Source organism: Engystomops pustulosus, chromosome 11 (assembly GCF_040894005.1).
Source record: "Engystomops pustulosus chromosome 11, aEngPut4.maternal, whole genome shotgun sequence".
Taxonomy (NCBI): domain Eukaryota; kingdom Metazoa; phylum Chordata; class Amphibia; order Anura; family Leptodactylidae; genus Engystomops; species Engystomops pustulosus.
Window position 1 is genome coordinate 12,174,832 of NC_092421.1, and position 16,387 is coordinate 12,191,218.

Sequence of the window (16,387 nt, forward strand, 5' to 3'; positions counted from 1 at the left end):
GGCACATCTGCTTACTTGTCGGGAGATACGCGCGGAACGGCGCGAACAAAATAGCATGTGAAGAACAATATATATGTGTGAAGAACACATTGCAGATGTATTTAAACATCTGCAATGTGTTCTTCACACACATATATATTGTTCTTCACATGCTATTTTGTTCGCGCCGTTCCGCGCGTATCTCCCGACAAGTAAGCAGATGTGCCGAACATCTGTAATCTATTCTGCACTGTGTTCTGCACTGTGTTTTTATCTTAAATGATCCTGTGTTCACTGTGTTCACTGTGTTCACTGTTTTTATTCTATTCTTCACTGTTCTTTACATCTGCTAACTTGTCGGGAGATAATATACGCGCGGAACAGTGAAGAATAGATCGCAGATGTTTGCAAATTATCAGAAGACATTATTTTTCAATTAAATAACACATTTTATTCCTGAACCATGGTCCCTTTGAAAAATGCTCGGGTCTCCCATTGACTTCAATGGGGCTCGTTACTCGAAACGAGCACTCGAGCATCTGGAAATGTTCGGCTCGAGTAACGAGCACCCGAGCATTTTAGTGCTCGCTCATCTCTAGTACAGATGTCTTACCATGTGCCAAAAATCTACAACCTAATTAAAGCAGTCAAATAAGTTTGCAAGAATAACGCTAAAGATTTATTAGATTTTTGTTCATGAGAAATCAGAGTGGAAAGAATGGCGAAAGAAAAGTTTTTTAAAAAAAAATCCTTTGTGTCTAGTAATTCGAGGAAAAGAAATCATTCGTTCTCATGCAATATATATATATTTTTTTCGTTTATGCTAAAGATATTAGTGATGCATTTGGTTTGATTACTGTTTGGCTGGTCTTCGCACACGTTTCTGCTGCTGCTTTTTCTCTATCCCTCCTTGAGGTCCTAAGACGTTCCTACCTCCTTCATTCTTTAGCTTAATACCAAAATCTCCAATGTTGAAATCTACGCTCCTCAGAGGGCGGTGTCCTAAAGCACGAGTGCGTTTGGCTGCTTCTGGACGTTTAGTATCAACATCTCTTATTCTGTTTGGATGGCCAAGTCCTTTTGCTGCAACAAAAGGCATGAAGGTTAATTTCATGGGTGGCTCTTCTATCTTGTCGAAGACTTTGGACTTGTCATTCTCTACACTGGGTTCGGGTTCTTCTTTCTCGGAGGCATCTGTCTGGTTATCTGCAGGTGCACTGATATTGGAATTATTGGGGGCTTCTTCGTTAGGATTTGGTACATTTGTCTCCTCGCTAGATGACAAACTACTAGATTCACTGCTTTCCGCACTTGAAGACTTTCCCGGCTTATCATCACTAGCCTGGCTTTCCTCACTGGAGGAAGATTTTTCTTTTTTGAGCTCTGGGGTAGGATTCTCAATAAATGAAGGCTGTGCCTTATTCTTTATGTCATCTGATGGAACTTGTTTGAGAGGACCATGAAATCCAAAACCGGGAAATCCTCTCCCTAAAAGCAATTAAACAAAAACATTTATAAGTTACAAGAAAACCTGAAAACTTAGCTGTGTGCTTCCTTCACAAATTCTTGGACATTTTGTCTGCTTTTTTTATTCTTGCAGTACTATATTAATACAAATTAGAGATTAAATATTTCTCTATAAGAGCACAGAGAGGTATGGAGTAACAGAGTTAGTTAAACGGGTTCTCCAGTTACAAACAAGTTAGCTAACTTGCTAATTGGTGAGGGTCTCTGTATTGGGAACCCCACGGATCACATATATGGGGGGCCGTTGTACACCTGTCATACCCCTGGATAAAGAGAGCAGCCGGTTGCTCTATTTATACCTGTGGTGCTGACAGATTGCCAAGTACGGCGCTCAGTTATCTCAGTGCCATAGAGATGAATGGAGCAGTTGGCACATTCATGAATGGCTGCTCTCTTCATTTTGGGGCACAATGGGGGTACAACAGAACCCTGTTTTCATGATCTGTGGGGTCCCATCACTGAGCCACCAAATAAAGGAACCAATAGTCAAATATCTGTAGTCCGAGTGATTGGCGCTGTGAACACCCTGGAATCTACCCTTTAGCCACAGTACACAGCATGAAATGTTGGGCGAGAGGAAGGGGACAACATAACGACAGGACTAGGGATCTTTTATCTCCTGCCATGTATTTCCCTCATGTGGTCAGCAGCTACTAGAACAGATCTGTGTAAGTGTATAAATGTATAAATCAGTGCTAGATGAGTGTGCATAAGTGCATAAATGAGTGTAAGTGTATACATGTGTGAGTATACAAATAAGTATATTTTCTGTGGGAGTAGGTGGGCCCCATTTAGACGTCTACTATGGGGCCTTGCACCCCTGGCAAGTAGCCTAAAGTAGAGACCAAAAAAAAGCCTCCAAAGATCAGTGCACTGATAAGTGTTATGTAAAAAGCCTGCGATGTACCGAACACCGGGCTTTGGCGTTTCTGGAGACTACACCCCCCCCCCCTACCTTGGCAGCTTCACCCATTGGGTAAGTTGGTGTATAAATGTTTGTTTGCATATGTTAACAAAGATAGGATCGTGACTAAGACGCGATAGCGTCGAAACGCGTAGATCTATTTTGTATCCATCCGTGTTTTAAGTGTAGGAGGAGTCTTAAGTGCTGCCAAACCTGTGTTTTGAATACAAACATCAACTCAGGTCCATATATTTAGGAGTTAACCCCACTTCATTCCCACCTCACTGTCCTCTGCTCTATTTGCAGTATTATGTTTTATATGCCTCCACTGGGTTACATTAAAAGATTATTTTACCGAAAGACAGGAAGTGAAAGCACTAGAACAGGAAGTAGTTAACAAGGAGGAAGGTCTTTAAAATTATGCAGCAAATGAATGAACCTTTGATGGTAGTATTCTTTTAACAATCCTCCACTGAAAACTCTACTAAAAAGGTTCCCAGGAAAAGGAAAATTTAGTTTTATGTTCAAAAAAATGTTATAAGAGAAACATATTCAGCAACAAACAAAACCGAATTCAATTTCTATTTAGAAAGTTCTTACCAATCTTCACATCTCTACGGTTTGGATTACTCAACACAGGACCAGAAGGGCCGGAGTCTTCTGATGTCTTCGCAGCCCTGTTACTTTTCTCCAGGTTTAGTGAGCCAATACTTCCATATTCAGACCAGGCAAATGTATTCAAACCTTTCCCTGACTTAGGTTGACCAGGGAACAGAAATCCTTTTCGATCTAAAAATGAATAACAACCCTGTTTAGTATAGGTCTAGTAAATGTAAGACTTACATTGTCAAAGGATGTGGGAATTGCAATTATACAACATGGATAGATAATACATTAGTACAGGCGGTCCCCTACTTAAGAACACCCGACTTACAGACGAACCCTAGTTACAGACAGACCTCTGGATGTTGGTAATTTATTGTACTTTTGCCCTGGGCTACAATAATCAGCTATAACAGTTATCACAGGTGTCTGTAATGAAGCTTTAGTGTTAATCCTGGTTCTTATGAAAACCCAACAGTTTTAAAATCTAATTGTCACAGAGACCAAAAAATTTTTGTCTGGAGTTACAATTATAAAATATACAGTTCCAACTTACATACAAATTCAACTTAAGAACAAACCCCCAGAACCTATCTTGTATGTAACCCGGGGACTGCCTGTACACGAATTAAAGAAACTGTTTGTCTGTGATCATGGACGTGAGAAGTGCTGTGCCCCGGACTGATCACTCTGCTGCGGACTGATACATGATGCTAGAATTCTTGTTTACCCAATATGCAGCAGAGCCGACACTGTACTGTTGCAGTAGATATACAGCAGATCTGACAGTGCCGACACAGCAGAACCGATACTGTACTGTTGCAGTAGATGTACAGCAGAGCTGACAGAGCCGACACGGTGCTGTTGCAGTAGATAATCAAACTGACGCGTTTCGGACTAACATCAGTCCTTAGTCATACGACTAAGGACTGATGTTAGTCCGAAACGCGTCAGTTTGATTATGTTTTAGACGTCTTTATGATTTTAAAGAATATTCAATAAAAGTGGAATTTTAATCAATTCACAAGCCACTCTCATTGCCTGGATGCTGGACAACCCGTTTTTCTTTTTCTGATGTACAGCAAAGCTGACAGAGCCGACACTGCAGAGCCGACACTGTACTGTACTGTTGCAGTAGATATACAACAGAGCTGACAGAGCCGACGCAGCAGAGCCGACACTGTACTGTTGCAGTAGATATACAGCAGAGCTGACAGTGCCCACGCAGCAGAGCCGACACGGTACTGTTGCAGTAGACATACAGCAGAGCTGACAGAGCCGACACTGTACTGTTGCAGTAGATATACAGCAGAGCTGACAGTACTTTGTCGGCTCTGCTACATATTGGGTAAACAAGAATTCCTTGCTTTATATATCAGTCCGTAGCAGAGTAATCAGTCCGGGGCACGGCACTTCTCACCTCCCTGATCACAGACTGATCGCGGACCAATGTGAAAACGGCTTAAGATGAAAACAGTTTCTTTAATATGTGTACTAATGTATTATCTATCCATGTTTGTATAATTCCATTTCCCATAACCTTTGACACATGAATAACCCTTAGGGTGGTTTCACATTGGCGTCTTTTTCACACCAAAGATTATTCACTGAACCCATTTTGGATTCTGGACCCATACAGATTGGTTTTCTCTTCCTGGCTTCAGTGAAAATAATTATACAGTACACAAATTATATGATTTCGCTATGTTTCCTGTACTGACCTAAACCGCAAGTACCCATTTTTAATATATGTACCTTTTTTTTTTAAAGAAAAATAGGCCCAAATTCTTTTTTTTCTTTCAATTAAATTGAAAATCAAGATATTTGATCATTCGTAATTTTCTGCTAAGGTTAGAGGCCATATTCTAAGTTTTTTATGATATAACAGCCTGGTCATTTTACGTACAGGCTGTCCCTTACTTAAGAACACCTGACTTACATACGACCCCTAGTTACAAACGGACCTCTGGATATTGGTAATTTACTGTACTTTAGTCCCAGGCTACAATAATCAGCTATAACAGTTATCACAGGTGTCTGTAATGAAGCTTGAGTGTTAATCCTGGTTCTTATGAGAATCCAACATTTTTAAAATCCAATTGTCACAGAGACCCAAAAAAATTTGGCTGGGGCTACAATTATAAAGTATACAGTTCCGACTTACATACAAATTTAACTTAAGAACAAAACTACAGAACCGATCTTGTATGTAGCTGCCTGTATTCTTTTTTTGCAGAACTAGTCACCTTGTTCGACGGTTCTCAAAGAGAAACTTGAGAAAGAACACGTTTATGTGTACACTGTCAATAGCTGTATATACACTTCTATATCCTATGTGTACACTGTTTATAGCTGTCAATACATTGTATACAAGTTCAAATCCATTCTAAACTATCACTCCAACTAACAAGGCTCAGAAAACAAATCCAGGTAAATAATGGATGGTAAAACTTCCACATCCGGTCTTACAAGTTGGAAAACTATAATTGGAAAATTCAACATAAGTTACATAACATAAGTTACATAAATAGTAACTTATAAAGACAACGGTTAGAACTTTCTTGATTGTATATGTTATTTTTTTTTTCATTTTTAGTTGCTTACCAATTTTACCATGGCCAGCCCAGCATATAGCCGCCAGAGAGAGAAGAATTAGGAGTTTCATTCCCACCAGCGCTGTTCACAGCTTCCCACAGCTTTCTATCATGTAGTAGTTGGGTGAGGCAACCATCTTTTAAATGAGGGCGTATAGCCCCACCTTTCCAGAGCTGTTCCTATTCTTCTATAGGAGGATCTTGTGTGTACAGAAATATCCTTTCCAGGACATGGTCTCTCAACTAATCATTTCAGCATCTTCATGCACTAATAGAGGCTTCAATGGCTTTTTCAAGAAAGCATGACCAAGTCCAGTCATGGAAATATGGGTGGAGGATCAAGTGGAAAGTTGAACTGCTTAGTGACCGTATGTTATACCTGCATGGGGAGCAAGTAGGGAGAGCGAAGAAATCCAAAATTCAGGTTAAAAAAATAATATGCAAAATAAATGGTCCAGCTGCAATAAGATCCGGTGTATTTACAGCTTTATTCCAGATTCTTGTGCAACATCCACAGGTTGCCCCCTGCAGTCTTCTATGCGGAAGCAGGACCAGGTCTCCGGGTGTTAGAGACACCCAGGGACCCAAGGGAGATTTGGTTTATTACTAGAGATGAGCGAACATGCTCGTCCGAGCTTGATGCTCGGTCGAGCATTAGGGTACTCGAAACTGCTCGTTGCTCGGACGAATACTTCGCCCGCTCGAGAAAATGGCAGCTCCCGCCGTTTTGCTTTTTGGCGGCCAGAAACAGAGCCAATCACAAGCCAGGAGACTCTGCACTCCACCCAGCATGACGTGGTACCCTTACACGTCGATAGCAGTGGTTGGCTGGCCAGATCAGGTGACCCTGGGATAGACTAGCCGCTGGCCGCGCTGCTCGGATCATTCTGTCTCTAGATGCCGCTAGGGAGAGAGCTGCTGCTGGTCAGGGAAAGCGTTAGGGTGTTCTATTAGCTTACTGTTAGGCAGGAGTGATTCTCAAAGAACCCAACAGCCCTTCTTAGGGCTACAATAACGTTATACTTTTTTTATTTTAATTTGCATCTTTTACCATTTTGTGAGGAATTAGCAGGGGGACTTGCTACCGTTGTGTTTAGCTCTTAGTGGCACACATATCCATAGCAAAGACCGAAGTGGGAAAATTCAGTAGGGGTTGGATTTCTATTAGGCAATAACTCAGTGTCATCTCATCTGGCATAGTAGTGTGCTTCCTTTGATACTTGGCTAGAAAATAGCCATAGGAGAATACAAACAGCTTCTTGAAGCCTACAGTAGCGTTCTATATATTTGATTTCTGGTTGATCTGCTGGTGGCTTTAGTTTCTGCAGTGCATGTACTTGCCAATTCTGAGCAATTTGTAGTGAGACTTGCGACCGCTGTGTTCTGCGCTTAGTGGCGCACATATCCATAGCAAAGGCTGAAGTGGCAAAATTCAGTAGGGGTTGGATTTCTATTAGGCACTAACTCAGTGTCATCTCATCTGGCATAGTAGTGTGCTTCCTTTGATACTTGGCTAGAAAATAGCCATAGGAGAATACAAATAGCTTCTTGAAGCCTACAGTAGCGTTCTATATATTTGATTTCTGGTTGATCTGCTGGTGGCTGTAGTTTCTGCAGTGCATGTACTTGCCAATTCTGAGCAATTTGTAGTGAGACTTGCGACCGCTGTGTTCTGCGCTTAGTGGCGCACATATCCATAGCAAAGGCTGAAGTGGCAAAATGCAGTAGGGGTTGGATTTCTATTAGGCACTAACTCAGTGTCATCTCATCTGGCATAGTAGTGTGCTTCCTTTGATACTTGGCTAGAAAATAGCCATAGGAGAATACAAATAGCTTCTTGAAGCCTACAGTAGCGTTCTATATATTTGATTTCTGGTTGATCTGCTGGTGGCTGTAGTTTCTGCAGTGCATGTACTTGCCAATTCTGAGCAATTTGTAGTGAGACTTGCGACCGCTGTGTTCTGCGCTTAGTGGCGCACATATCCATAGCAAAGGCTGAAGTGGCAAAATTCAGTAGGGGTTGGATTTCTATTAGGCACTAACTCAGTGTCATCTCATCTGGCATAGTAGTGTGCTTCCTTTGATACTTGGCTAGAAAATAGCCATAGCAATAGGATAGGATTGTTTGGTTCTAAAAACTCAAAAAAAAACAAAAAACACAAAAAAAAACAAAAAACACAAAAAAACACAAAAAAAAACAAAAAAAAGTAAAAAAAAAAAAAAAGTTATAACTCTCATTTTAAAAATGTTTAACCCCAGGGCTAGGGGTAGAGGACGAGGGCGGGGACGTGGGCGTCCAACTACTGCAGGGGTCAGAGGCCGTGGTCCTGGGCGGGGTGAGACACCACCTGCTGATGAGGGAGCAGGGGAACGCTGCAGAGCTACACTCCCTAGGTTCATGTCTGAAGTTACTGGGACTCGTGGTAGAGCACTGTTGAGGCCAGAACAGTGCGAACAGGTGATGTCGTGGATTGCTGACAATGCTTCGAGCAATTTGTCCACCACCAGTCAGTCTTCCACGCAGTCCACCCATGTCACCGAAATCCCCACTCCTCCAGCTCCTGCACCTCAGCCTCCTCCCCCCCAGTCTGCCCCCTCCCAGGAAAATTTGCCATTTGAACCGGCATACTCTGAGGAACTGTTTTCTGGACCCTTCCCACAGTCACAAACCACTTGTCCGGTTGCTGCTGAGCAATTTTCCGATGCCCAGGTTTTCCACCAGTCACAGTCTGTGGGTGATGATGACCTTCTTGACGTAGTGGAAGTGTGTAAAGAGGTGTCCGACGATGAGGAGACACGGTTGTCAGACAGTGGGGAAGTTGTTGTCAGGGCAGGAAGTCCGAGGGGGGAGCAGACTGAGGGATCGGAGGATGATGAGGTGACAGACCCAAGCTGGGTTGAGAGGCCGGGTGAACACAGTGCTTCTGAGACGGAGGAGAGTCCTCGACCTGAACAGGTTGGAAGAGGCAGTGGTGGGGCCAGACGGAGAGGCAGGGCCAGAGCTGGTGCATCAGCGCCACTGTCAACTAGTGAAGCTCCCGTGGTGAGGGCTCTTGCGGCGAGGGCTAGATCTTCAGAAGTGTGGAGGTTCTTTAAGGAAACACCGGATGACCGACGGACTGTGGTGTGCAACATTTGCCAAACCAGGCTCAGCAGGGGTTCCACCACTACTAGCTTAACTACCACCAGTATGCGCAGGCATATGAATGCTAAGCACCCCACTCAGTGGCAACAAGCCCGTTCACCTCCGGCCGTGCACACCACTGCTCCTTCCCCTGTGTCAGCTGCTAGTCAGCCCCCTGCCCAGGACCCTGCCACAAAAACCCCATCGTCGCCTCCACGATCCTCCACAGCATCCACCAGCGTTCAGCTCTCCATACCCCAGACGCTGGAGCGGAAACGCAAATATAGTGCAACCCACCCGCACGCCCAAGCCCTTAATGTGCACATCTCCAGATTGCTTAGCCTGGAGATGCTGCCCTATAGGCTAGTAGAGACCGAGGCCTTTCGCAACCTCATGGCGGCGGCCGCCCCTCGGTATTCGGTCCCCAGCCGCCACTACTTTTCCCGATGTGCCGTCCCAGCCCTGCACCAGCACGTGTCAGACAACATCATCCGTGCCCTGACCAACGCCGTTTCTGACAAGGTCCACCTGACCACGGACACGTGGACGAGTGCTGCCGGGCAGGGCCACTATATATCGCTGACGGCACATTGGGTTAACTTGGTGGAGGCTGGGACCGAGTCTGACCCTGGGGCTGCTCATATACTGCCGACGCCGAGGATTGCGGGGCCTACCTCGGTCCAGGTGTTTCAGGCCTACTATGCCTCCTCCTCCTCCCACCCCTCCTCCACCTCCTCCTCCGAACTACCATCCGTGGGCACGGCGCCATCAGTCGGTAGCTCTAGGCACAGCAGCAGTGCCGTCGCTAAGCGACAGCAGGCGGTGCTCAAACTGCTGAGCCTAGGCGACAAAAGGCACACCGCCCAAGAGCTATTACAGGGCATCACGGCGCAGACTGATCTGTGGCTGGCACCGCTGAACCTCAAGCCGGGAATGGTTGTGTGTGACAACGGCCGTAACCTGGTGGCGGCTCTGCAACTCGGCAGACTGACACATGTGCCATGCCTGGCCCATGTGTTAAATCTGATAGTGCAGCGTTTCCTCAAGACATACCCCAATCTGTCTGATTTGCTCACGAAGGTGCGCCGCATCTGTGCGCATTTCAGGAAGTCCAGCCCAGATGCTGCCACTCTCAGGGCAGCGCAGCGCCGCCTCCAACTGCCCGCTCACCGACTGTTGTGCGACGTGCCCACGAGGTGGAATTCAACACTGACCATGTTATCCAGAGTTTACCAGCAGCGCAGAGCGATTGTAGACTGCCAGATGTCAACTTCCACCAGAACTGGTAGTCAGGTCAGTCAGCTTCCTCAAGTCTACAATGAGGAGTGGACGTGGATGTCTGATATCTGTCAGGTGCTGAGTAACTTTGAGGAGTCAACACAGATGGTCAGTGGCGATGCCGCCATCATCAGCCTCACCATCCCGCTGCTTGGCCTGTTGAAAAACTCTCTGGTCAGCATGAAGTCGGAAGCTTTGCGCTCGTCACAAGAGACGGGGGAAGAATATTCCCTTGTTGATAGCCAAAGCACCCTGAGGTCTGTTTCTCAGCGCATATCGGAGGAGGTGGAGGTGGAGGAGGATGAGGAGGAAGAGGAGGAGAATGTTGGCGAGACACAAGAGGGGACCATTGTTGAGTCCTTCACTGTTCAGCGTGTATGGGCAGAAGAAGAGGAGTTGGAGGAGTTGGAGGAGGAGGAAATGGACAGTCAGGCCAGTGAGGGGAGTGAATTCTTACGCGTTGGTACTCTGGCGCATATGGCAGATTTCATGCTAGGCTGCCTATCCCGTGACCCTCGCGTTCAAAGAATTTATTCCAGCACCGATTACTGGGTGTTCACTCTCCTGGACCCACGGTACAAGCAAAATCTTTCCACTCTCATCCCTGCAGAGGAAAGGAGTGTGAGAATGCATGAATACCAGCAGGCCCTGGTGCACAAGCTGAAACAGTATTTCCCTTCTGACAGCGCTAGCGGCAGAGTGCGTAGTTCTGCGGGACAAGTAGCGAGGGAGAGTAGGCGAGCAGGCAGCTTGTCCAGCACTGGCAAGGGTACGCTTTACAAGGCTTTTGCCAGCTTTATGTCACCCCAGCAAGACACTGTCACCTGTCCCCAGTCTCGGCAGAGTAGGGCTGATCTTTACAGAAAGATGGTGAGGGAGTACGTAGCTGACCATACCATCGTCCTAAATGATCACACAGCTCCCTACAACTACTGGGTTTCAAAGCTGGACATGTGGCACGAACTGGCGCTGTACGCCTTGGAGGTTCTTGCCTGCCCTGCCGCTAGCGTCTTGTCCGAGCGGGTTTTCAGTGCAGCTGGTGGCATCATCACCGATAAGCGTACACGCCTGTCGACTGACAGCGCTGACAGGCTGACGCTTATTAAAATGAATAAAGGCTGGATTTCTCAGAATTTCCAATCTCCACCAGGTGAAGGAAGCTCAACCTGAATAATTGATCCACTCCTCCTCCTCCTCCTCATTTTCCTCCTTCTCCTCCTCTTTGTACAGTAAAGCAGAGGAAAATGGCTATTTTTTGACAGGGCCCACTGGCTCTTGCTATAGTACTTCATGCATTTAATTTTTCTGGAGGGCCACCTACCCGGTCCTCTGTTTGAAACAATTTTTGTGAGTGCCACATACAGGCACTCAATCTATTCCATTTTTCTGGAGGGCCACCTACCCGGTCCTCTGTTTTAAAAAATTTTTGGGACTGTCACATACAGGCACTCAATCTATTCCATTTTACTGGAGGGCCACCTACCTGCTCCTCTGGTTTGAAACATTTTTGGGACTGCCACATACAGGCACTCAATCTATTCCATTTTACTGCAGGGCCACCTACCTGCTCCTCTGGTTTGAAAAATGTTTGGGACTGCCACATACAGGCACTATCCAAATTAAATTGTCTCCATAGCAGCCTCCACACGTTGTCTCCATTGCTACCTCCAAAAGTCGTCCATATAGCTGCCTCCATACATCGTCCCTTTATCAAACGAGGTGTGTCAGGCAGAAATTTGGGTTGTTTTCATGGATTCCACATCAAAGTTGTTAACTTTGTCGCCACCCTGCTGTGTTATCCACAAAATATACTGGCAAACTTTTACCATTTAGGGATATTATTTCAGCGCTTCTTGCGCATCTGTTTACTTTCCCCTCACCCGGCATATCCTAAACTTATAAGAACGCTACTACACTTGATCTTATACAAAAGGTTCTTAGAAGTGCTGTTTGGGGAGTAGCCTAGAGACAGGGGCTTGGATTGGCGAAAGCTCGCCTGGCAGCGGAACGCCAGCTCCATGCGCATCATGCGCTTCTTGCGCATCTGTTTACATTCCCCTAACCCGCCATATCCCAAACTTATAAGAACGCTACTACACTTAACTTGGTGCAGGCTGGGACCGAGTCTGACCCTGGGGCTGGTCATATACTGCCGACGCAGAGAATTGCGGGGCCTACCTCGGTCCAGGTCTCAAAGGCCTACTATACCTCCTCCCACCCCTCCTCCACCTCCTCCTCCTCCGAATTACCATCCGTGGGCATGGCGCCATCAGTCGGTAGCTCTAGGCACAGCAGCAGTGCCGTCGCTAAGCGACAGCAGGCGGTGCTGAAGCTGCTGAGCCTAGGCGATAAAAGGCACACCGCCCAAGAGCTATTACAGGGCATTCCACATCAAAGTTGTTAACTTTGTCGCCACCCTGCTGTGTAATCCACAAAATATACTTGCAAACTTTTACCATTTAGGGATATTATTTCAGCGCTTCTTGCGCATCTGTTTACATTCCCCTCACCCGCCATATCCTAAACTTATAAGAACGCTACTACACTTGATCTTATACAAAAGGTTCTTAGAAGTGCTGTTTGGGGAGTAGCCTAGAGACAGGGGCTTGGATTGGCGAAAGCTCGCCTGGCAGCGGAGCGCCAGCTCCATGCCAAGATCCAACTAACATAGTTTTAACTGCAGCACCTTTAATCTACTACTAGTTCACTGCCTCCATACATGGTCCCCTTATCAAACGAGCTGTGTCAGGCAGAATTTTGGGTTGTTTTCATGGCTTCCATGTTAACTTTGTCGCCACCCTGCTGTGTAATCCACAAAATATACTGGCAAACTTTTATCATGTACCGATATTATTTGAGCGCTTCTTGCTCACCTCCTTTGGTTCCTCTCTGCCACCCATTGGTTTGAAGCCTGAGTCCATTTAGAGTATGTCGCCATGCCACTCTCTAGCCTGCCGCTGCCTCTGCATGCCGTCCCCTATAGTGTCAGGGTCAATTATTGCATGTTTTAGATACTATCTAGCTTCATTCTGTCACTCTGTCATGGCCATGCTGTTGCCCATAATTTTGGCATAATGGTGCGTTTAAGCAGCCTCAGAGGCATCCATGCATGCTGCCCCTGCTGTTTCCTGTCCATTTCCGTGGTGTTTCCATCCTTTTCTGAGGTTCCCAGGTGTTTGGCCAAGCTTCCCTGTGCAGAGCCTTGGTCCCCTTGAAAAATGCTCGAGTCTCCCATTGACTTCAATGGGGTTCGTTATTCGAGACGAGCACTCGAGCATCGGGAAAAGTTCGTCTCGAATAACGAGTACCCGAGCATTTTAGTGTTCGCTCATCTCTATTTATTACCACTTCTCCGCTCTTCACAGCATTGCGCTGTAGTAGCGCGATGCCGAGTGGAGCTGAGCCGGAACTGCCGTCGGCTCTATAGACTCGGCGGTCATATGACTGCCAGGTCTAAAGAGTTGATCAGCGCTGCTGGGTCTAATTAGACCCAGTACAGCTCTGATCAACGCCACCAGGGACAGGTGGTGGCTTTCCTCTGTAACTGGGGATCTTATAGATGCTCAAATATACATAGGGAGCGTGGTTTGATCTTCAAACAATGCTGTGTTTTAGCATGACACGCACATGAAAGCCACGGCTCTTAGAATCGCTTCACTCTTCACTTCCATGTGCACTTACAGAGGCCAACTTCCCCAAATAAGCAAAGCGTGAAAGCAGCCTGACAAGGTAACGTCTGTGCCAGCTCGAAAGGACCGAGCTGAGGGCCAAGATCCCACTATAACAGCAAAGAGTGCACTCCTTTACACTGACATCAAATGATTCCATAGATTACAACAGAACCTGTTCTGTTAATCCCTGATACATGTAGAGACCTCCCAAAAGAGTGAAGAGGGTGTCGGGAATAATGCTGCATTGACATCACTGAGCATTTGCCCTTCATTTCGTCTGTCAGTGTCCGCTTTCAATCAGTCAATAATCCATCAGTGGGTTGGAGGGTGAAAACAGCATTATGGAAATCACAGGTTGATCCAGGGAGACAGCGGTCAGTTGACAGCAGCATGGGTAGGCCGCACAATGTCACACAATGACAAATTATGGAGGTTGCAGCAACATAGAAGGCCACAGAGTGGCAGAAGGACAAATTCTGGTGGTGGCAGCAACATGGTAAGCCACAGTGTGGCACAATGACAGTGTGGAGGTCCTGGCAGCAGCAGGAGGTCAGAAAGTGACACAATGACAGAGTGTGGAGGTGGGTGGCAATTCCAGTCCCTGGTAAAGATGGTGGGAGGCAGATGGAGCAACTGGCAGTTAGAATCCAGACCCATTTCTCAACATTTGGGGGAGGCGTCATGGCTGATCTGATCTGATGCATAAGGCATTGGAATCCTGGCCGATCCAAGCCTGATTCATCTTGACAAAGGTCAGTGTCTCCACATTACAGGAGGACAAGCGGGTTCTCCTTGGGGTAATGGTGGCCCCCGCCACACTGAACACCTGCTCTGATGCCACACTACTGGCCGGGCAGGACAGCTTCTCTACTGCAAACTCTGAAAGTTGCGGCCACACATCATGTTTTTCTGCCCAGTCGTCCAGGGGATCCTTTACCTGGTAGAGTGCTGTCAAGTACGCCACCACCTGCTGGTGCAGGATCTGCTCCATGTCCTGCTTTTGCTGCTGGTGGCGGCTACCTTCCTTACTAGGTAGTTGAAGGAAGCTGCTCATTAAGAACTCCAGACTTAGGCTACATTCACACACATGTATGGGGGACGTATATACGGCCGACGTGTATACGGCCGATATACGTCCCCCATACACTTCTATGGGCTCACGGCCCTGTACGGGAGCGTACCGCTCCGTAGCCCGGGAAAAGATAGGACATGTCCTATCTTTTCCCGTGATACGCCGCCATGCACTGTATCTTCCTATGGAGAGGGGCGGGGTGAGCAGCGCTCATCCCCTGCTCCTCTCCGCAGCGCCGATGTATGCCCGCCGTGCTACGGTACGGCGGGCATACACCGTGTGAATGTAGCCTTAAGCTGCTGCTGATGGAGCTGCTACCCCTCTATCTCCCCACAGCAGCTGTGGCAGTAGTACATGAGCGATGACTGCCAGGAATCCCCTGACAGAGGATGGACACCGGCACCCATAGGCAGTGGCCAAATGTCTGCACAGTATTTCTTTGTAGTACGCCAGTTGATCCTCCCTCTCGACAGCTGGAAAAAAGGCAGTGATTTGAACCGGTAGCGAGGGTCCAAGAGGGTGGAGAGCCAAAAGTCATCCCTATGCCGGATGTTGACTATTCGGCTGTCACCCGGATGCTGCGGGCCATCTGTGCAAGTGACCTCCTGACGAAGCATCTGTGCGAAACGCGCGTCGGGGTGTTCCTGCTGGCCCTCCCCTTGACTGCCTCAGTGCCTACTACACCATGCCCCTGGGTAAGTGTGACCTGTCTTATGATGTGGATCATTAGTGCCGGATGGTACCTCCGGTTGATCAGTTTCTGACAGTAATACTTAGGTCCACTGCCCTTCAAAATTTGTCCTACTTTTTGGACACATGATCTTTTCATTTACATCTCCTTTTGGCACTATTGGTGAGGTAGTAGCAGGATAGGGGGGCCAAGGGTTCTCTGTGTCTGTCCCACATCCATCTGGGACACTGCCTATTCCCCTCATATTTTCTACTTTCGGGAATCCCTCTTGAAAGTGGTGTTTGTATTATGTATGTATCATGTTGAATAAAGTGAATTATATTTTATACATTTAAAGTTCCTCCGTTTTTTGGTGTTGGATTGGATATTTGGAGGGTGGCATTGATTGCATATGGGGCTCTTTTGGTGTTTCATCTGTACAAGTGACTCTGAGGGACTCCTGGCCTCCATCTCCACTGTATACTCCCACGGTGCTTCTGGGTCATCTGCCTCGTCTTCTACCTCGTCCTCCAGATGCTCCTGCTCCTCCTCTCCTGTCACCTGAGTAGAAAAACCACTAATTGCACCAGATTCTGCTTGTGCTCCAATGTCCTTCTCCTCCTCCAGTTCAGCCCCCACCGGACTCATGTGGCCATGAGATGTAGTTGCCACTTCTCCAGTGCCCTGACCAGACAGATTTAGCAGCATCTGTTCCAGGACATGAAGCAGTGGAATGACGTTATTCATCCTGTAGTCCTGGTGACTGACAAATAACGTGGCCTCTTCAAAGGGCCTGAGCAAATGGAAGGTGTCACTAATGAGCTGCCAGTGGCTGACATCAAAGTTACACAGGGGAGTACTCCTGTCTACTTGCATCACCAAAAAATCCTTAACAAAGGGGGAAAAAAACATGTTTCCACAAATCACTGTGAACTTCGGATTTGTGCCGAATCAAAGTTTTCCTG

The 16,387-nt window shown here is 46.8% G+C and overlaps 1 protein-coding gene across 1 annotated transcript; it reads right to left on the bottom strand.

Annotated features, from left to right (window-relative positions):
- Window positions 1-270: 270 nt before the first annotated feature.
- On the bottom strand, window positions 271-5,761 carry LOC140105581 (uncharacterized). The gene is made up of 3 exons (XM_072129564.1): window positions 5,618-5,761; window positions 3,011-3,199; window positions 271-1,467 (listed from the first exon to the last, which is right to left on the bottom strand). Exons 1-3 carry the CDS (start codon window positions 5,676-5,678, stop codon window positions 833-835), a joined length of 885 nt encoding a protein of 294 aa, XP_071985665.1. The 5' UTR covers window positions 5,679-5,761; the 3' UTR covers window positions 271-832.
- Window positions 5,762-16,387: the final 10,626 nt, after the last annotated feature.